The sequence below is a fragment of the Jaculus jaculus genome, chromosome 4 (assembly GCF_020740685.1).
Source record: "Jaculus jaculus isolate mJacJac1 chromosome 4, mJacJac1.mat.Y.cur, whole genome shotgun sequence".
NCBI classification, from domain to species: domain Eukaryota; kingdom Metazoa; phylum Chordata; class Mammalia; order Rodentia; family Dipodidae; genus Jaculus; species Jaculus jaculus.
In genome coordinates this window covers 85,789,760-85,813,214 of record NC_059105.1, presented here as the reverse complement: position 1 = coordinate 85,813,214, position 23,455 = coordinate 85,789,760, and the positions used below count along the sequence as shown (strand labels likewise).

Genomic DNA, 23,455 nt, shown 5'->3' with positions numbered 1-23,455 from the left:
CACGTTAATGACTAGGGAATTGGACCCAAGCTTACAAGCTTTATAGGCAAGCCTATTTAACTGCTGAGCCATCTCCCCAAACCTCCTTAAGATAACTTTCTGCTTGAGTAGGTATTAAGAAAGTGATTTATCACCTTTGAAATTGGGTTATTGTTATCTTAAAGAGTCTGTTAATTGTACAAAGTTTAATTTTCTTAGGGCATATATTGTTCTCTCACAGAAAAACTTATAACTTCTTCAAATGACATCTTTGCTTAATAATACTTTAATTAGATTACCATTTTCAATGCACATGGATATTTATCTTTTCCTTATTGCATACACACATAGACACATATACTGCATATACATGTATACACAGAGACAGGGAGGTAAACTTACATGCATATGTAGAGAAATTCTGTTTAAATATAATTTGTTACTGGATATAATGAAAAGAAGTGATTGATCGAATGCCCCAGGGGACACTGAGAACAGAATCTGACCAGAGGATAACTGGCTACACAGGGCAGTAAGGACACAAAGAATGGAGTGTCTAAAACAACAATAAGGTTATAGGCACAAATTAAATTGAAAACTTACAAGGGGGCAGTAGACAATTGAGTTTTATAAGTTTGGGCACTAAGAATACAATGTCAGAAGGAAAAAATTGATTTAATGGGACAAAAAGACAAAAGAGCTTTCACAGTAGAAAGACTAGAAAGATGACTAGCAACCTACTTCTAATAAACCACATGAACATACTTCGATGCACACTTTTATTATTAAAAAATACACCATGAATACAAGCAAAATGAAAATGGCTCTTTATCCTTTTTACTTTATTGCTCAAATTTAACTTCACAGCAAGCAAGGACAGAACATAGCTCTCTATTTTTCCAGTTCATTTCTTTTATTCTCTTATCAAAAGGTTTAATCCAACACAAAGCAAGAAGCTATATGTGGTGTGTACAGAAATGATACCTTTCCACTGGAGGAATAAAGCTTCAATGGATTACCATGGAAAAAGCCTAGTGTCTGTACTAATAAAATCTTAATCTCATAAAACCAACAATAGATATATAGTTCTATCTCATCTCTTTATTTACAACTCCCTAAGATGATTTGAGATGTTTATTTTTTTATAAAAAGTAAAATTAGTACATATGTATGTATTATTTCAAATTTGTTTGAGGAAAAATATCAGAGCGTCATCTTAAAATAACAGCATGGAATAATCCAAATAGTCTTACCAGGTAACAATGCCAGTGTTCAGCCTGTGTCCAATTTCAGACTCAAGGTTTTTACGTATATATTTAAATTTCTTTTTGATATCTGTTGTACAGAGTAACTTAAAATAATTTTTGTAGAGGTACCCTTCCAGGGAATAGCACTTAACTTTCTTGTGGGCTGTGTTTAATGACTTATTCCCAGAGTAAAGTAAAGTAAGGAAAGGAAGTCATGATTACTGAAGAGCACACTTGTATTGGTACCTACAGTCTTGAGCTTATGTTCTTAGTTCCATTCTGTGGATTCATGGTGACACCATGCAGCTTTGATGGAATGTAATGAGAAGTATGTTGCACCATTGTGGTTACTCATCTCTGAACATAATACCTGATCTAACCACAAGACAAATATTACATAAGTAAAAATGAAAGGATATTGCACTAAATATCTGCTAAGTACTTTAAAGCTCTCAAGGTCCTATGTTGTCAAAAAGAAGGATGTGTCAGACTAGCTTTAGAAGATATGAGGATGAAATCTACTGTGATATCCTGGAGTGGATACTGGTTGTTAAACATGGGAAAATTAGGCAAAATCTAAAGAAGTCTAATAAATCTGTACTTAAATGGAACAAAAAGTATTATCATCAAGAAGAAAAGAACTGTGTTAAAAACATGGGATTTGGGGTGTGACATGTGAGTTTAAATATTGGCTCCTAGTTGCAGAGTGATTTTGGAATTTCTTTAGCCTTTTAAAGCGTCAGCTTTATAATGTGCAAAATAATAATTCTTATATTAAAAGCTCTGAAGAGATTATGATATGGTATATGCTATATTCAATATAGATTGAATCTCACGTGTCACAAGCTGTTTTACCTGCCTAGGCATACCTAGAGAAATAATCCATTCTATTTTCTTGAAAGGCTCTTCAAACAAAAATAGAGAAATTGGGAGCACTCAGGTAGCTTTAATTTGGAAGGGACTGACTCTGAAGTAATTATTCTATGTTATTTGGAGAGATCCCCACCCCCAATGAATTTGAGCCTTTCATTGGCTCTCATCCCTTACCTACTGCAGCACAGATCATTTCTTGGTGCATCCCCTAGTAAACATTCACACTTGGAGAAACCCACGGGGTAAAGAATGTGTTCTTAATCTGCAGCCACACTGAATGACCTAAATAAATCAGACTTTATAAAGCTTGGAGCCTCCTAGCAAAATATAGTATTTGTACCAAATGAAAATATGGTAATACTTGAGAAGTTAAATTTTCAAATTATGTTTAAACTACTAAAGTGTAGTATGTCTTTACAGATATGAAGTAATTATAATAAATAGTTAATAACTGCACATTTATGTCATCTAAAACTATAATTTACTTTCTAAGACACTTACACTTAAAAATTTGCATCTAAGTCTATGCCATAACTCATTTTAGCAAGTGCTTCATGATCATGAGTAAGAACCCTTGAAGACATGTGCAACATTACCAGTACCAGCAATTACCAGTACCAGTATTCACATAAGGAAGCACAGATTATTTTACATAGCGTCCATTTAAACTGTTTAAGTGTTTGTGAGTTGGAAATAAATGGTAATGAAGTGTAGCAGTTACATTATTGTTGATGGGACTAAATATCAGGGTTATAAGCAGTATATAGAAGGAAAGGATTTATTTTGGCTTACAGTTTATGAGAAGAGTAAATTTCATTATGGCAAGAAAGCATGAAAAAATCAGCCAGTAGTGGGGTTGGGAGAGGAACATGTCACATCTTCACTGCAGCATGGAGGAGGCCTCTGAGTGCTGGGCTTGGAGCTGGCTTAAACGTCACCAAAGCCTGCCCCTGGTGATACAACTCCACCAGCAAGAGTACACATTCTAAAAACCCAACAGCTTTCAGAAATTGTCACCCAGTTCTCAAACCACATTAAGTTATTGGGGGCATTTTATTTACATCACTATATCAGGAATTCGAACAAAGCTAAAATTTTTAGTTGTCGGAATTTCTTTTCTTGCAGTCATAGGACTGATCCTGTATTTCCTTTTTCTTGACTCTGTGCCAGTGGCTTATTTCTGCAAGTCAAGGTTCCCCTCAGTTCTTTGCTATATTAACCTCTCCCAAGCACAGCATTTTCATCCCCAAGCTGCAGGAGGAGAACCTTCTTTCTGCTGCCTAATTTGAGGCCTTGTATAACATTTTACATAATACACCATAATGCCAGAATGGCTCTCCTATTACAGCCACAGTCTCACACACAAGGGAAGATTATATAAGGCAGTACCCTAGAGCACAGGAACCCTGGACCATATGCACATTGTGTTCCGCAACAGTAAAAGAGCATCTGCACATCCAAGTGTGACTTGGAAATAAAGTCTGGAAAGAATTCCCAATTAGGCTCAAATTCACTACCTGTATTCATATAGTACAATAATAAAATACGAGTGTATAGATCATAATGTTCATATGTTTAAATTCACAAATTGTAAACTTCTTTTAAAACCCTTTAAGGTGGAGTAAGATATTTAAAATGCAGAACTTTTTCAAACAGTAATTTTTGAAATGGGAGGATGTAGCAATGGACCAGAAAGAAAACACATGTCAATCAGCATTTATAATTATATTAGTGCATGCTGCCTATTGTATTATCTTATATTCTTGCTCTCTTTTCTATAAAGTAGACCCAGGAACCTCAAAGACAAATTATTTTCATTTCAGCTCAGTAAGTGATTATAGGACTAATACTATTCTCTACTTAAAATAGTTTGCAAACATTTAAAACAAATGCTTGTTATCAAGAGAGGAAGGTTTTACAAAAGGAAGTACAATGTACAACTTTCCAGGAGGAGACTATGAAATAGGATGCGCTCAAATGTAGATTTTATCCATGAATATTTCAGATACACTCAGTAATATTCAGATGCATCTTGAGGCAAGTTCTGTATTTAGAGCTTACATGATGTGCCTTATCTGATTTTTTTTTGAGGGGGGGAGGAAAGTGTTTATTTTGGCTTACAGTTTCAAGAGGAAGCTTCATGATGGCCTTGTCTGATTTTTAAACCATCCTCTAAAACGAAGCATCTTGAAGTTCTTCCCCATATAGGGATCCGAAGTTTTGCAAACACACAATGGCTTTAGTTCTGTTGAGTGGTAAAAGTCACTTATGTCCATAGTATCCCGAAGCCCATTGCTTCCATGATATCCAGCTCAAAGGTATACAGAAATGACACCTGCTTGCTGGCAATTTGGTTCACATAAGTTATTTGAGGAAACATAGCTACAAAACACTACGTAAGGAATGTAAAGGAAGGAGTCACCATTTCCTTGGAAAACTGGAGAGGGAAGGATTCTCAACATATCATATAGGGATTTAACAATACAATAATATGATGAGCATATATCAAGAGATATCATATCATTCTCTTTCTCATATATATATATATATGTATATTTATATGCATCTCATATATATATACACACACATACATACACACATACATACACATGAGAAAGAGTTAAGGTTTCACAGACAGATGATGCTAAAGACAAGGGGAGAATACTGAGCATGATACACACGTGCAGATTCTATGGTTAATTATAGAATTTTATAACATTCGAATTGCAAAACACCATGAATATTATCTAAGGAGATAAATGGCACATTATGAATCGCGATGAATATGCTAGGTGATACATATTTCTTACAATCTCTTACACTAAACATTGAGAAAACAGTGTATAGATGAAACTTAAAAACTAGAGAAAAGAAGAAGCCACGTCTCTGCTTGGCAGATTTTCTGATGAGCTCTATCCCAACAATTCATTCCCCATCCTTATTTCAGGTTTTGTGAAATCTGGAGGGGATATGTTTTAAGAAATCCCTTGTAGCATGTTAAATTCAACTTTGTGTTGGTAAACACTTTTCCTTTTACTTTCATACATTTTCCTGTAATAGTTTTACAGAATGAAAGGGAAAACTTATAATGTGGAGGAGTTTTGTCATTATCTTCTGAATGGCTATTGACAGATACATTCATAATATCTAAGAGAGCACCAATAGAGTCCAAAGGCTAATTGACTAAATTATAATAAGTATAAAAATGGCATAATACAAGCATTGTAAAATGGGAGCAAAGAACTGGACATGAAATCATTTGACTCCTGTAACATTTTTGGCATCTATTTTTCTTAATATAAAGTGAAACAATTGACATAATATGATGTATATCTTCAAGTAAAAGGAAGTCACAGTCTGTATACTAAAACTAAATCATATATACGTTGGAGATTTTGAATATACACTGGAAACTTGTGTTCATTTAAAATATGTTTTTACTAAACAAATTTGAATTAATCAAAACAGAGTAGCAATTTTTAAGAAAATCTATTTAAGAATATTAAAAAAAAAAAAAAAAAAACGTGTGGCAAGAGGAAACCAGCAGAGGGAGCCCACCTCCTAAACCCTGCGCTGAAGGAGGCAGGGTGTAACACCACACAACAGCGTCTGCTTTACAGACAGCATGAGTTGCTAGAACCAGCTTTCTTTGGAAGCTTCTAATGCTAGAGAAATATAAATAATAAAGAACTTTACAATTACTTTCTTGGAGAAAATGTGAAAAGTTTTTTTTTTTGGGGGGGGGGTTTCAAGGTAGGGTCTCACTCTGGTCCAGGCTGACCTGGAATTAACTCTGTCATCTCAGGGTGGCCTCAAACTCACTGCAATCCTCCTACCTTTGCCTCCTGAGTGCTGGGATTAAAGGTGTGCGCCACCACGCCTGGCTGAAAAGAGTATTTTTAATGAAGTGACAACAAATGTTTCAGTATTTTTAACATGCTGCAAGTTATAAAATTATAGATGGTCTTCCATTGTGTGAAAAATAGCATTAGTATGATGCAGTATATACTACCTCATTCTTGATTTTGATTTTCAATTTTGTTTGGCCTTTACATGTTTGAAAAATCACACTATGTTTTCTAACATATTTCCAAAAGGAAAAATCCAGAAGAAATACTAAACACATGTAAAATAAGGGAGCATACTTACCTTCTTGGTAATAATTATCTTATGTGAAAGGAAATAATTTTTGGAATTAACACCCTTCTTATATATTCTGCATGCCCTGAAACAGAGCTACTCAGAGGTGGAAGTGTCTGCCCTCAATGAAGTATGCATGAAGTCAGGTACCTATCTCCACTGAAATCAGTTACTTTTTGAACATAAATTTAAACACAAAATGATGGTTAAGATGATTGATTTGGTATTTTTGAAAAATCTATTTGATGGGAACCATTTCTAGCCCATAAACACCAAATTCACACAGAATATTATCACACTTGAGGCTGCAGAGTTCAGTGTAGAGGACTTAAGTTTCATGTTCAAGGCCCTGGGTTCAGTACTCACGACCACAAAAATTAATTAATTAATAGGTAATTAAGTTAATCTTATTCCTGTGCAAAGTGTTCAATGACCATTTTGAAAAAGATTCCATGAATTTTAGATTCATCTGGCAGCATAAGGAGTACAAGGAAGTCTGTAGGTTTCTGGGGATATGGTATCCAAACAGTAATACAAATAGTGTGACTTAAAATAGCGTGCATTTTCTTATGGTTCTGGAAGCTGAAGCATGAAATGATGGTGTTATGAATGCCTCATTCATCAGAAAACCAGGGGAGAATCATCCCTGTCCATCCAGCTTTTGTGATGGCTATAGCACTAGTCCACGGTTTGTAGATAGCACAACTTTAATCCACTCTTTGCCTAGGTCATATGTGGCAGGGTATTCTCTGTGCTTTTTCTTATAAATATGTGGGTCAATTTGGATTAAGGGTCCATCTGATCTCATTATGACCTCATCATATCAAGGATGTGTACAAAAAGTGTATTCTTTAAAAAATACTTCAAATTCTGAGTAACATGGGATTAAGATGGCATACAATTATGAAGGGGCACAATTCAATGCTTAGCAGAAGGCATTAGAGTACAGGGAAGACTTTAATGTTTTTCTGTGAAGTGGGCAGTTGCCTTCCTTATAGAGAAACTGGTTCCTATGAAGACTGAAGATGGAAAGCACTTTGTGGGTATATGCCTGGTACCCTACTTTCTTGAAAGTCTTGATCACTTTTTCATACTAGGGCCCATATTTCATTTTAGACCAGGCCCTTTAAATTATGTAGGACATCACTTCAAGAATTACTGTGTGCTTCTCATATTTGGCAAGTGTGGGAGGATGTGACCTGAGTCATACTTGGTGAATCTGGTCTGTAACAACTGAAATGAGGGACCTGGACTGCAGTGTCTACAGTTAGCATCTTCCAGAGCTTCTGAAGTCATAAAAGTATGTTTATAAAATATTCATCACCTCCTTGTGATCACTGTGCTGAGACATGATGAGGGATGAGAATTTCTAAAGAGCCACAATCCTACAGAGAGGGAGCTTCAAATCTCTCCTAGACCAGAAAACAGAGAGGAGCCGTCAAGAAAAAGCTGAGAAAGACCTCTCTCATGACCCTAAAAGAATATAAACTGACTACTAGTTTATTTTATATTGGGTAAGGGCAATGACTGGGTGAGAGGGTCAGGAGAGATCTAATGACAGTGAAATAGAGAAAGCAAAGATATCTTTACCCACCAGGCAGGCCTGACTTAGAAAAAGGGAGAAAAGTAGTATTCAGTTGCCTTCAGTTTTGACTAACCATACTAAATAGCATATTCTAGGATATCTTGATATGAAAAACAACAACAAAAAATCATGTAATTTTCACTTAGGAATATGCAAAGATGTGCTGTCGCTTGACTGTTTCATAGGGTTGGAAGGTGATTTGGGCTGAAATGCACCCAGCTTCATATGTGTGTGTGTGTGTGATTTAAACACCTTATATAATGTCTATATTTAGAGATATCATGTTTAAAGAGGCATTTAGGGCAAAATATGTATTTATCTGGATCCAAATTTAATGTAACTTATGTCCTTTAAGATAATTAGGATAAAGACAGGCACAGAGGTGATGACAGTGAGAAAACACCCATCCACAGACAAGAAAAGAACCTGCAGGCAGGAGACAACCTTACTGATATCTGTATCATGAGGCTCTACTTGCCAGAAATATTAGGAACTAAACTTGAATTTATTTAGTTACCCAGTCTGTGATAATTATAACAACCACAATAAGCTATCACAGTAAAGAGACAAAACTGGTTGTGGTGCTCAAGGTATTTTTGGAAGATTTAACAGTCAATAAGTCAATATGATTTCAAAATCATAGGATCTGTTATCTCTTTAATGTAGCTTAAATAGGAACTAATTAAAAATTATACTTTTAAATAATTGTATACCTAGTTTGGCAGATTGACTATCAACTGTAGCTCAGTTCTGTTGTGACTATGGGTTATCAATGATGAATTTATCATCTGGACAGCTGGGTGTAGTGTACACACTTTTAATGCTACCATTCAGGAGACTGAAGTAAAAATATTTCTGTGTGTTTAAGGTGAGCCTGAAATAGAGTGAGACCATGCCTTTAAAAAAAATGTATCATGCGTGTTGTATATAGAAAAAGGAGGAATAGTTTCTTTTTTTGAGAAAGCATATGATAATACTTTGCTAATAAAGAAACTATATCTCAGATTATGAAGTTAAAGTGCTTCATGTACATTCAAATGGTTCAAGATAATTTATTTTACATTATGGTCCGACATCATGGTTTTTGCTTCAGTAATGGGAGAGCCGACTGTACAGATCTGGTACTGAGAACTATACACTCTAATAGAGGGAATGCATGTGGAATGCTGAGGTAACAACAGGGGAAAGTTGCTTCATAGTATGCCCAAGAAGAGATTCAAGGCTGTTGTTGTAGTCAGGGTCACATTGCTGGTAGAAATCAGCCAACCATGAGCAGACTGTGGGAAAAAGAGGCTTATTTTGCTTACAGTCTGGAAGAGAAGCTCCACAGTGGCAGAGGAAGATGATGGTATGAGAAGAGAGTGGACATCAGCCCCTGGCCAATGTAAGGTGGACAACAGCAACAGGACAGTGTGCCAAACACTAGCAATGCGTAGCTGGCTATAACACCCATAATTTGTCCCCATAATACATGCCTCCTGGAGGTGTTAATTCACAAATCTCCATTAGCTGGGAACCTAGCATTCAGAACACCTAAGTTTATGGGGGACACCTGAATCAAACCACCACATTCTACCCCTGGCCTTTATAAACTGTTAACCATCCATGATGTTAAGTGCAATGCATTCAGTTCAACTTTCAATATCCCCACATTTTTATCAATGCTAATGTTGTTTAAACATCCTCCTAATTAAATGGCTTTTAGTGAGCCATAATAACAACAGCAACAACAATAACAACAAAACACAATGGCACAGAATGAACATTCACAATGCAAAAGATGGCACTGGGCAAAGCAAAAGAAATACACAAACAATGCATGATTTAAACAGGGCATATACCAATCTCTGTAGCACCAAGTCCAACAATTCTAGCCAGTGACAAGTCTCCAAGTCTGGCAATTCTAACCAGCAAGTCTCTGGAGTTCCAATTCCACCCCTCCACCTAGGCTATACACAATCTTGGAGAAGTTCATCTGGGGCCGGCAGCTTTCCTTAACAGCCATCTCATGGTTCCCCTATCACCACTGGTTCTCCATTACATTCCACAATTCATCCTCACAGCTCCATGAGGACTCCATGCAGGCATCCCACAAATCTGCTTCACAGTGCCCATGGCCATTTCCAAAACACAAGACCATGTTGCAAACTCAATGACCCGCTCTTTTCTGCATTTCTTATACTCCACAATATGAGGTAGGGTGCCAATGTGTTAATCCATGGGGGAATAAAGCAGACTTTGAAGAATAGGACACTCCTTGAGCATTCAGGCCCTTTCAAAAGACTCTATATTCTTCCTGTTGCCCCAGTGAAAGTCAGCTGGCCCAATCTCAATGGTTGTAATCTCTCAATTTTCAGGTGAATGGGAAGCAGTTTATGTCCAAAGATTTCATTTTTCTGTGCTGTATCCCTCTGCTCACAACAGTCCATTTCTACACAGTGCAACCTTGCACAACTTCTCAGGACATGGCCATAACAGCAAGCCTCTCAAACTGCTTCTAGCCCAGTCCACACAAAGCTCTTTCTCACCCTCAAAAGCCAAACCTCACAGTCCATAGCTCTTAGTGTATTCAAGTCTTTCAACTTTGACCATAATAGTCCATCAAGCTGTGCTTACAGCACTGCAAGGCATCTCTTAGGCCAAGGTTTTAAATCATTCCACATTTCTCTTGAAAATCAGCTCCAAAAGGCCAAAGCCACATGGTCAGGTGTCCAGTAGCAATCCCACTCCTTGGTACAATTTTACTGTTGCAGTCAGGTTCACATTGCTGGTAGCAATCACCCAACCAACAGCAGATTGTGGGAAAAAGAGGTTTATTTTGGCTTACAGGCTTGAGAGGAATCTCTATGATAGCAGGGGGAAATGATGATCTGAGCAGAGGGTGGAATCACCCCCTGACCAACATAAGGTGAACAACAGGAACAAGGGAGTGTTCCAAATACTAGCAAGGGGGACCTGGCTATAACACCCATAAGCCAATGCCCCATAATACACTGCATCCTGTTGGTGTTAATTACCAAATTTCCATCAGCTGGTAACCTAGCATTCAGAACACCTAAGTTTATGGGGGACACCTGAATCAAACCACCACAGCTGTCCACCTAATAATCTCTGAAGTGGTGAGGGAAGACAGCTACACATGTGGAGCCAGTGCTAGATGAAAGTATCAGGGAAGTCTGTTATCAGGAATGAGACCTTCCCATCTATTGAAAAAGTCCAATTTCACAAAATTTAGGATCATCATGGAAATAAATCACTGTCACATCACTGAAGGATTTTCTAGATTAGTGGAGATGAGACAATGCACACTAACTGTGGGCATTACCATCTCATGTGTTGGGTTCTTAGACTGTATATGACGAAGAGACCTACAAGGATATTCAGCATTCATCACATGATCTGCTTCCTACCTGGGGATTGAATAAACCAAGCTCTGCTTCAAACTCACAGCTATGCCCTCCCTGCCAGGATTAACTATCCTTGAAACTGTATGCCAAAGTAACCCCTTGTCTTCCATAGGCCACTTCTTGTTTGTTATTTTGTCACAGCAATAAGAAAGTAACTGATATTTAAAGGGTGGACATAGATAGGCAAGAGCAAACCCTGAAATACTTCTGTCTTACAATTCATTGTCAAAAGGTGGATATACATACAAATCCACTACTTGGAAATAGACTGGGACAAGACAAAATACCAGCTACTGCTAATCCCAACTGTGTAGTGGACCTTTCCCAGTATTTTGTGAAGACTGTCTCAGAAAATGTAAAGCGATTTTCATGAGCCTTCTATAGTAGGGAACACATGCAAACTACAAAAGTTATAAGTATGATAAAAAGATAATACATATATAGGATACATAATTAAGATTGAACTCAATAATTTCAAGATCAAAACAAGGACACATTAGCACAAACTTGCACTGATATTGATTTTATTGAAAGAAGTAAAATTATCCTAGAATAATAAAACATGAAAAATAAGACTATCAAGGTAAGAAATCAAAATAATCAAGATTTTACATTAGTGTCAGGAAAGAATGAAGTACAACTTACAGGTGCCCATTATCAGGAAATATTACTTTCAAATCAAGTAAATTGACAACACTTCATTTTTTTCTAAGCCAAAGGCTAAAGAAAGCTAAAAAGATAATTTAAAATACACACTCATGTATGTATGTATGTATGTGTTGCAGTCAGGTTCACATTGCAGGGAGAAATTACCAGACTAAGAGCAGCTTTTGGGAAAAAGGGTTTATTTTGGCTTACAGATGCAAAGGGAAGCTCCATGATGGCTGGAGAAAATGATGCATGAGCAGAGGGTAGATATCACTCCTTGGCCAACATAATGTAGACAATAGCAATGCCAAAACACCAATGCCACACTGTTATTTGCCTAGCAACAAATGATACCACTCCTTAATACCAACTTTAATGTTACAGTCAGGTTCACATTGCTGGAAGAAATCACACAACCAAGAGAAGCTGTTGGGAAAAAAAAATGGGGGGTTTATTTTGGCTGACAGACTGGAGGGGAAACTCCATGATGGCAGGGGAAAATAATGGCATGAGCAGAGGGTGGACATCACCCCCTGACCAACATAAGGTGGAAAATAGCAACAGGAGAGTGTGCCAAACACTGACAAGGGGAAACTGGCTAAAATACCCATAAGCCCACGTCCAACAGTGCACTGCCTCTAGGAGGTGTTAATTTCCAAATCTCTATCAGCTGGCAACCTAGCATTCAGAACACCTAAGTTTATGGGGGACACCTGAATCAAACCACTGCAGTATGTATGTATGTATGTATGTATGTATGTATGTATGTATGTATGTATGTATGTATGTATATGGTGATAGTTTGAATGCAAATATATGTCCCTGATACATAGCCTCAGGGATTTTTGATTAAGGTTAAGCTTCCTAGTTAAGTCTTCAGAATCCTGCTAGAGAAAGTGTCACTAAGGGCACATCTTGAAATCCAGCTCTAAGGTGTGTTCACAGTCTATTTTGAGCTCTGGCTGTTCATGTTTGCTGGCTGTTTGTTGTTGTTGCTCTGCTATGCAACTGCGGAAGCAATCCATCTTTTTCTGCCTTTCATTGTGTTTCTACTGGATTCTGTAAGCCTGGAACAAACCCATTCCTCCAATAAGCTACATCTAGTCAGATGTTTGTCCCAGCAAAGAGAAAGTAACTACAACATATAGATGATAGATTGATAGAGATATATAGAAAAATAAATGATATATAGAAAAAAATCAATACAGGTAGATGAATGATAATTATCAGAAACCATTTAACAAATATATCTTTCTTAAAGTAAACAACTTAAGATCACTACCAAATCAGAAATGAATTAGAATTTGAGGGAAAAGAATATGGTAGACTAGTCTGTTGAACTTTCTAAAAGTTAGGGTTTATAATGTTTAAAAGAGAACAAAGAACAAACCTTGCTTAGACCATTATCATACCAGCTATTGGAAAGTAATGGTCAGTGTAGATTGTGGAAGATTTCTTGTCAGTTTTATTTATTTATTTAATTATTTATTTGCAAGCAGAGACTGATAGAAGAGAGACAAAATGAATGGGTGCACCAGGTCCTCTAGCCCCTGCAAATGAACGCCAGATGAATGTGTCACTTTCTACATCTGCCTCTACAGCAGTAATGGGGAATCAAACTCAGATCATTAGGCTTTGCAGGCAAATGCCTTAACCACTGATCCATTTCTTTAGCACCTTTCCATTTTAATCTAATTCTACAGAAGTTAAAGAAATTCCTATAAACTTTCCTTTCCTTCAGTTTAGGATACAGCTATGTAGTTAAATAATATTGTTGTTGATGTTTTTGAAATTACTGAGTCAGTGAGGGCACAAATACTTATCTTTATATTTTTTACTTAGATTTTTGCATTGTTAAAAATATATAACCCTTAAAAATATTTTTTTTCTGAGTTGGTTCCCTCTTAGGCTTTGCAGCCTTGTGGCCACATTTTATTTTCCACAGTAGCATAATGTGGAGGCAAATTCTTCAAGACAAACTTGTCCTGAGTATAAACTAGGGCTTTAGCCTTTATCAATTATTGTGGAGCTGACCTCTTCACATTTTGGAAGGAAATAAAAACTGTTAGGGAACCTTTCCCATTATACACTCTGGGTCATTCAAGAACAAAAAAAGCTAGATAATGTTATACCATGTTGAGAATAGCTAAAAGAAGAAAACAATTTTATAATTGCACTCATAATAACCTTCATAAAATTTTAAGTCAATGTATAAATTATTAATGATAACCATAAAATAATAAAATTATTGCTTCTATTTTAATTCTGTAACAATAAGCCTATGGCCTTCCTTAATGTTTCTTATATATTTGGAAAGGTCTAATATAGTCAAGCTTAGCCTAAACCATGTAAGAAAGATAAGTATATGAGTATATAAGTCTACTGCTATTGAGATCTTGCAAAGATAATTTTACAACCTTTGCAAGCCTGTGAGCAACATTTAACAAAACTTACAAGGTACAGCCATTGTCTAAAATAAAACATTGAATGGCTCCTATGGTAGTGGGAATAAGGGTGGCCTTCTATTAAATTTATGCTCATTATCATCTTCATCTTAATTAACCCCTATAAACCTTCTAAGGCAAATGTCATGCATGTAATGCAATGGGAGCAAATAAGCTTGCAGTTAGGTAGTGTATCAAAGCTTCACTAAAATCTTATGAAGGAGGTTAGATTTTCTCTACTTTTCAGGTGAGTCCAAAAGGCACAGAGCAATGAAACAGTTTTCTCAAGAGCACACAACAGAAATAATTTCAAAACATGCTTAAATGACATGAAAATTTCCTCTGATAGTGCTACTTCTTTGTGATGTAGATATCATTTCATTCAATGAATTTTATATTTCTAGGTGTTTTCTTATACTGCCGACAAAGAAATCCGAACTGATGACTTGTGCTTGGATGTGTCCAGACTCAATGGACCCGTAATCATGTTAAAATGCCACCACATGAGAGGAAATCAGCTATGGGAATATGATGCTGAGGTATAGTATTTTTTCTTAAAAAGAGAGTTACTTTTAGCATGAACACTAATATCTGGTAATACTAAAATTGCATTATCACATGAAAATATTTTTCCCAAAATGGTCAGTTATTATGAAACATGAATAATAACTTTTATTTCCTTAAATTTTGTCACCCCTCATGTATATTTCCAATGTAAATTCGGCAAATGGGAAAGTAACGCTTGCTTGAAGTATATATGAATATATGCTATATATAGGCTTGAAAATACACATTTATGTATAAAGTCTATATATATAAATGTGTGTGTGTGTGTGTATGGATTTTATATTTTAAATTTCATATTTTTGTATTCTCTGATATTTAGACTTAACCTAAAATTTAAAGAACATCTGGAAATAGAGCATGAAATTCTTTACTATTTACCATAATAAATGCTTTACAGAATTTAATAAGCTGCTTAGGCATATGGTCAGGTAAGCAGGTACCTTTCTCATGGAGAAGAGAGAAAACAATGAAACCACTGATGAGAATTTACACCCATGGAGTGTAATAACCAGTTTAGCCATCAGATGGAGCTAAGAAAAAAGAAATATTTTCTTCTGCAACAGCAAGACATTCAGGCACAGTGCCATTGTCTTCCGTCCTCTTAACACAGTGAATTTGATCATATGTGTCACATGTCCGGCATCATTGAATGATCAGTGATTTATTTACAAAAAGTTTTCTTCTTACCAGATGTAATAATATAACCAAGGCAAACAAGGTTTACAGCATTCCACTGAAACACAGAAGGTTTTTTTTTTTTAATCTTTAAAAGAACCACTGAATTTTTTTTAATCTTTAAAAAAAAATTTAAAAACCAATTTCTGGTACTGTCAGATAGTGTTGCATTTTAACCAGGTTTATTTATAACCCTTTGAGGGCCTTTTTAATTTTCCTGAGTTTGCTATATGAAGTTGAATATCAGAAAAAAAATGATTTCTTACAGGATTTGAAATTGGTGTTGTAGGATTAATTTGGGGCTTAAATTTTGCATGATATTTCCAGCCCTTAGGGACCCAGACATTTTTCTCGAACATCATTAAAGATAAACACCTTGAACCCTCACAAATGATAACACTGTGTTCTAATTTTACTTTATTCCTTAATATTTGACCACTTTTATCTGACTACTTTGTTTTCTCAACTCTTTTCTATTATCAGAGCCCTTTATCCTCTACTAAATGCAAATGTATAGTGCTAGACCCTCTCTCAGACTCAGCTGTTCTAGGAAGACATGAAGAGATAAGTGTACAGACAAAAGGAATCCTGCAAGAAGCGTTTTCTTTAAATAGATCATTTTATTATTGCTACTTGTTTTCTTACAAATCCCAGGCCTTTATAACTCTTATGCTACAAGTAAGAAAATATAGGATATGTTTATTAAGAATGGGAAACACTTATAGATCTATGAGATCAAACGGCGCTGATGTGAACATGCTACTTATAATCTTTAACTTTTTCTGTAACTCAAATATGTGACTCCTACAGACATAACTGATGCTTTCCTTTCTAAATCACTACCGTTGATAATTTAGTGCATACTTTTTGTTTCTGTTTTCCAACAGTAGCATAGGTATTGATTACTAAGACATTTTAAAGTGGAAAAAATGGAGCTTTACTTAATTTAATTTTTTTATTTTTTTGGACACTTAGTGGTTATATATTACAGTACCTCAGAACACTATATGTTGATACATGTTAGTTTTTCTTTTTAGGTACCCACAAAATGTTTAAAATATTCCATAAATATTAATTATATTTACAATAATCACATCTTAATAACTCTACCATCATTTCCAGCTTTCACACTTAAAATGAGCTATTCTATTTAACTAATGTTATTGCAGCCAGATTTAAAAAGAAACACTTGAAAATGGAGAGAAATCATATAAGAATAAAACAATTGAAAGAATAATGCACTGCCTGTCTGAAAATACATTTTTGAAATTTATTGAATTTGCCAAGGTTCAGGGAAGTTTGTGAAAGAGAGAGTGGAAAAAAATGTAAGTACAACAGTGTGGGAGGGAATACGCACAGACATAGCTCTCTCCATAATTACAGACTGCTGCTCTTATAACTCCTAACTTACAACTACATAGTGAATATCAGCAATCCCACTAAGAGGGCCCTCAGCGGAGTAAGGACAAGGAGGAAGGGAATGATGGGACCACTTATGACTAAAAAGTTTCTACTTTGTCACAAAATTTCTACTTGAAATATATATAGTCTCTTCTTAATGAAAACAGGATATAAGGGTTGTTTTTTTTTTTTTTTATGAAATCACCTCAGACTTGTTTAGAAAGTAGAATTTAAGAGATGGGGCCTAAGACATTAAATCCAGGGTTCTGGTTTAATAAAATCCAAAGTTCATTAGTATGCACATTATAGTTTGGTCTACAGAGTGGCCTCTGAATAACTTCACAGTCTTTTTATGCACTGGTGAACAATATTGGGGATTTAGGAAGAGAGAGAATTACAGAACTGAAAGGTACCTTTAAGTTCTTCCCAATTTGGTTAAAAGAAAGTGAAGATGGCCCTGCTCATAGCAGAGCTGGAGTGCAGATCCTGATGAAATTTTCAAGGAAAACTGGTTCCAAGTATAACTTGGAAACTCAGTGTGAACAGCTGAAATGCTCTACACATGTAGTCACTCTAAGAGGAGCAGAAATGCTGGCACTTCCAGACAAAAGGGAGACAGAATCATGAAACCTCAAAAAAGCTGTATTGGTTTTGTTGACTACTAGATGAGAAGGAGAGGCAGGGAAAAAGTTAGCATAAAGCTATGATTCTACCTATTCTCTCCTTCCAACATAAGTCAAGTGTCATTAGCGTCTATATTTTCCACACCAGTAAACCACAGCATAGGGCAAATGCATTATCACTGTGTATATCCAGGCTTCTGCCGCAGACTTCAGCAATATCTCTAGGACACTAATTTGCCTTTTGAGGTAACTGGCACATAATGGCAATGGTCTAATAAGCTAAACATACAACCAACAGTGTTAAAAATAATCAAAATCTAACATTTATTAACAATACAAGAATGTATTCATATAAGAATTTCTTCTTTCTTTAATAATAGATAAGTTTTTTTTCTCTGTTGTAAATGTAGTCTGTATAACAAAACAACCAACCTTAAAACCACTCAACTATGATGGTGTCATTTCTTATAGTATAATTGATATCTAATTTTCTCTCCTCATTGAATGGAGTTAAGCATAAGTTGATAATGAATTGCCTATCTTTGGCAAAAAGATTTGCAATATGGGGTTTTCCACTTCACTATTTGTAAATAACACAAGTATGGATTTAGTTTGCTGTCAGGTTATTCCTGATTTCATCTGTTTGATTTGAGGACAATCAGAATCACTGGCAAAGTCACAGGATAGGCACCTATTCTATGAGATCATGAAAAACTGCGCGGGCACCTCAGTGCTGTGCAATGCCTGCTGTCACACACTTAATCAAAGGAGTGAATGTATTTTTCTCAACACTGGGCAATGCTAAAGATTATTTTTATTAAAGTACATTGCTTACCAATTTCATATTATTCATATTTATATATGGTTTGAATATTACAACTGTGTTCCAGTCTAGTTGAAATTTATATTTTCCTGCAATATGTGTACTTAATAACTCTTTTAAACATCTTGGCAGCAGTGGGAGTCTAATTTTAGATCAGAGCACTTATGCTCAACAAACACTATGTAACAATGAAAAAAAAAGAGAGAAAAAATGTGGCTAAAAATAAGACCTGATTTTCATGTGACTGAGAAGTTGACTAAGAAAATACTTGTCAGAAATTCTATATCTGTCTCATGAATGATCTGAACCACAGCACAAAGACTTTACCAGTAGGTAAATATGTTGGATTGGAATTTGCTGAAAACACAGAAGCTTATATTTTGACCTTATGTAACCACCCTCTTTTATTTACCTTTATCAGAAAGCAGGTAAATGGGAATATAATTTCAAGGTAAGTGACCTAGACATGTAGCCCAGCCATGTCCCTGTGTAGAATTGTGACTCACACAATGGCTACATTTACCTTTTGAGGGTGGTGACCTTTAGACAATATTATCTGTTCATGTTCCCATGCCCCACAGTTGATTTTTTACTAGAGTCAGTGAATGGACATGCCTTTAGATTAGTGAATGGACATGTCTTTAGATTAGTGTCATGCTTATAGATCCTCTGTTGAACATTCACACTTGATTTTTATACTTCCATTCTGCTGACTGCATAGTTCACATTGTCAAGTGATCATAATTAATATTTTGAATAGCTTTCATATATTATTTTATACAATTGCTATTCTATACTTGGTCAGTTGGAGAAGCATATTATTTGTTGGAATATTAAGTATCTACACTAAATTCATTCTTATTTATCCTTATATGTAGAAACATGAATTTATTGCTTTTATTTTAGACTTTCTGCATGCCAATGAACATTTGTATCATTTCTTAAAACAACTCTGCAGTCAGTTCTAATTGCTTATTAAAATCAATTTGGCTGTGTTTTAGCAGAAATGTATTGTTATTATATGTTATAATATTATGGTTTGTAGTTTTTTGCCCACATTGTTTCCAAGTCTGATTCCACTTAGCTTTAAGTAGTAATTGTGTCTTCACAAAGGTAGATTCTTTTTTTTTATTTTTTAAATGTTCTTATTTATTGATTTGCAAGCAGAGAGAAATAGAAAGAAGAGAGACAGAGAGAATGGGTGATCCAAGGCCTCCAGCCACTGTAAATGAAATCCAGATGCATGTGCTACTTTGTGCATCTGGCTTTGTATGGGTACTGGGGATTCAAGCCCAGCTCCTTAGGCTTTTCAGGCAAATGCTGTAACCTTTGAGCCATCTCTCCAACCTGAGAGTAGATTCTTCATGACATACTTATATAGCAAAATTTACACGTATGTGTTTATAGACATCATTTTTCTTATATATCTCAAATAGTGTGATTAAATTTCTATGTATTCTAGAAAATGATGCCTTACATTTTAGAGAAGGATTATTAAGTCATACCATACTCTAAATAAAAATAGTAGTAACTTTGTACTCATTCCACCCTTTTATCCTAAATTTTTTAAATATCCCAATAGGAAAAGATATTTATCAGGTGCCTACATTTCAGCCTGCATATAACATTGCCTACACATCTGAATGACAGTGACAGCATCTTAATAAGGCAATTGACAAAAATCTGACAAAGAACTATTATGTTTAATAATGAAATTTTAAAAAGAAAAAAAATTATACACCAAGTATGAAAACATTCAAAGACTTGAATAAACATCATAGTAATATAGATAGCCAATGAACATTTTTTAAATGTTAATTGATAAAATTATTTCATAACATTTTAAATTCATTTACTTTTGATCTGTTAAAAGGAAAAAAGGACCCTAGTTTTAGCCAGGAGTGCACAGAACATGGGAAGGTAGAGTGTCACTATCACTCTTTCCACATTCAGGCAGGTGTAAGAAGCCATAGCTTCTGCTGCTGTTCCTACATTATCGTCACAGATGTTTCTGAGGTAATATGTCCCTACCTTTGAATTTCAATTTCTGTTCTACGAATCATTTCTACAGAATGACAGATATTCAAAGATGGCAAAAGGCTTTCATCACAAATGGAAAACTTAATTTTATTTCTTAGTAGTACTTTTTAGATTATTTTAATGATATGAAAGATTCCAAGTGTATAAATAGAAGATATTTAATTTTATGACCTTACATATCAATTTTATTAATAGACATACGATAAAATTAGTAGAAAGCACATAAGATAGTGATAGTAATATTCACTCTCTTGGCTAGCCAGAAGACTCAGAAAAATAAGTAAGTCATATTCTGTTTTCAAGCAAAGAAAACTGTTTTGTGGATTTTTTAAACATAAAACATGATTTTTGCATCAATGGAATTGAGATATCTAGCTTTTCTTTTGAACTTAGCTTTTTAACCTAGTATGTAAGTTACTCAATTTTCATGGTTACATATACACATTTCTGGAGAAAATATTATAACTGTTTGTTATGAAATGTGTGTATTATACCATTACTTGCAGTCACTTTCCCTGACCATGATTTATTAAGAAAAATCAATTTTTGGTTTTCTGATTCCAGGAGAAACCTTGTAATTCATTTTTTCCTTTTTATGATACACAGAATTCACACATAGTTCTTAATGCTATAACTTTTATGTTCACATGACATTTACTAAGAAAATTTCAGAGCATTAAAGAAAATCAATTGAGAGCGGAGGATGGTATTGCCTAGAACTTCAAACAGTATATACACATATACATTTATTTAAGGATGCCCATCAAATTATATAACTGAAAGTATGATGTTTTGGCAAGCTATGATGCCTTACACCAGTATAAGCTATTTATAGACCATTTTACTATAGAATATAAATTGTGATATTGTAAATCCAACAGTTGTATCCATTACTCTGCCCAAGAAATGGAGTTTCCTTTAACAGAATATATTTCTTGCACTGGCCTTTCACAGAATTGTTCAATCACCTAAGTTATTCAATATTTCCCATGGACTGACCTTGGCTTGGTAATATCACTAGCCACCTCTGTGACTTCTCACAAGCTCATGCTTCTGCCAGGGACCTATATAGAAGGACAGATAAAGTCAAGTAAATAATTTTCATATTTGGAAGAAATTTAATCAAGTTAGGAACCTAAATAAAGTTGATTTTTTTTTCTGTTTGCTCCCTTCTTTAACTTTGTAATTAATAACTAATGTGAATGTGGAATCCTAAAAGCATCCAGTCAATGAGAACTTAGATAGGAACAGTTTGAATAGCACACTGTGCCAACTAATGAGAGTCCTAAAGATAAACTATCCCCCAATTTTACCTGGTGCCCACTCAAGTTAAAGCAAAGGAATGAAGACACCAATGACTATGATAGAAAACACTATGGCATGAACAACTGTTTTGAATATCCATTCACAAAAAAACTCAGTTAATGTGAAACATTCATCACTAGATTATGAGAATGAAATTATTCTATATGCTATAGCTGGAGAGATGGCTCAGACATTAAAGGTGCTTACATGAAAAGTCTGGCGGCATAGTTTCAATTCCTCAACACCCATGCCAAACCAGATGTACAAAGTAGCACAAGCATCTGGAATTTATTTGCTGTGGCAAGAGGCCCTGATGCACCCATATTCATTCTTATTCTCTCTCCTCTCTCTCTTTCTCGCTCTCCCTCCCTATTTCTCTCTCTCTCTCTCTCTCTCTCTCTCTCTCTCTCTCTCTCTCTCGTAAATAAATAAAACATTGAAAATATCTTTCTAACCAGAACAAACTTTTTGCACACAATATTTCAGTGTTTCATAGTGAATACACCCTTCTTAATTATCTCTGTCCTATCTCCACTTGCTCCTACTCACTGCAGTTGGTAGTAAAGCCATTTGAAGCATACCATTAACAGCTTCCTAGATGCAATCATTGTGACATATGTCTTCCATCCTCCTCTAATAGAGACTGTATATAGCCCAGAATGATTTATTATTGCCTTAGTACTTGATCTTGTCATTATGCATTATTTTCTTTGTCAAACAGACGCATACTCTTCTTCATATAATCACCCAGTCCTGCCTCTCAATAATCAAAGTGGCCGATGGCTCACAGCTTCCTATTGTGGAAACGTGTAATGATAACGCTTTGCAAAAATGGCTACTAAGAAACTATACAAGAGCAGAAGTATTCAGAAATATTTTTGGAAATATTATTGATTACTTTCCCTGATAATTTTCAGAGGTTTGTGTGTGCAGTTTATTAAATTATTTTAATTCATCTGTTTTGTTGATCACTAAAATCTGCATATTTAAGAATGTTATAAGCCGGGCGTGGTGGCGCACGCCTTTAATCCCAGCACTCGGGAGGCAGAGGTAGGAGGATCACCGTGAGTTCTAGGCCACCCTGAGACTTCATAGTGAATTCCAGGTCAGCCTGAGCCAGAGTGAGACCCTGCCTCGAAAAACCAAAAAAAAAAAAAAAACAGAATGTTATGTTCTGTTTGTCTATAAGGTTATTTTCTGTGTTTCTATTTCATAGCTATTCATTAGTTTTAAGACTAGATCTATTAAGTAGTGGTTGGTTTACCAAAACAAAAAAAAAGTCATCCAGTTTTTATTTTAAACATATATGTCTATGATTATAATTGGTCAAACGTATGAATAGTTTTTCTTTTCTCTCAGCCTATTATCATGTCTTTATGAGAAATGATTCTATCACAGGTGAAAAATGACAAACATGTCATATAAGTAAAATGAATTATTTTAGAACACTGATATGATTTAATTTTTTTGTTTTGTTCAACTAATTTAGTTATATGTGTGTATCTTTCATAAATTTATCATCATATTATCTTAAAACACTAGACAAATGCTTTACTAAAGAATTAATAAGCAAGTTCAACAATGTCATGAAGAATATAATATGTGAGCATTTCACTGTGGCTTGTTAGACAATGTATTTATTATAATAAAATATTTTGTTTCTTCTGTATACAGTTTGTGGTTATTTTATCAGTAAAG

General features: G+C 35.1%; 1 protein-coding gene across 1 annotated transcript in view; it reads left to right on the top strand.

Moving 5' to 3' along the window:
• The window catches only part of Galnt13 (polypeptide N-acetylgalactosaminyltransferase 13), a 519,646-nt gene that overhangs the window by 490,435 nt on the left and 5,756 nt on the right, over positions 1-23,455 (top strand). The window contains exon 12 of the mRNA XM_004651848.2: positions 14,728-14,862. Coding sequence (XP_004651905.1) covers positions 14,728-14,862 — 135 coding nt within the window. The remainder of the gene's footprint in view (positions 1-14,727; positions 14,863-23,455) is intronic.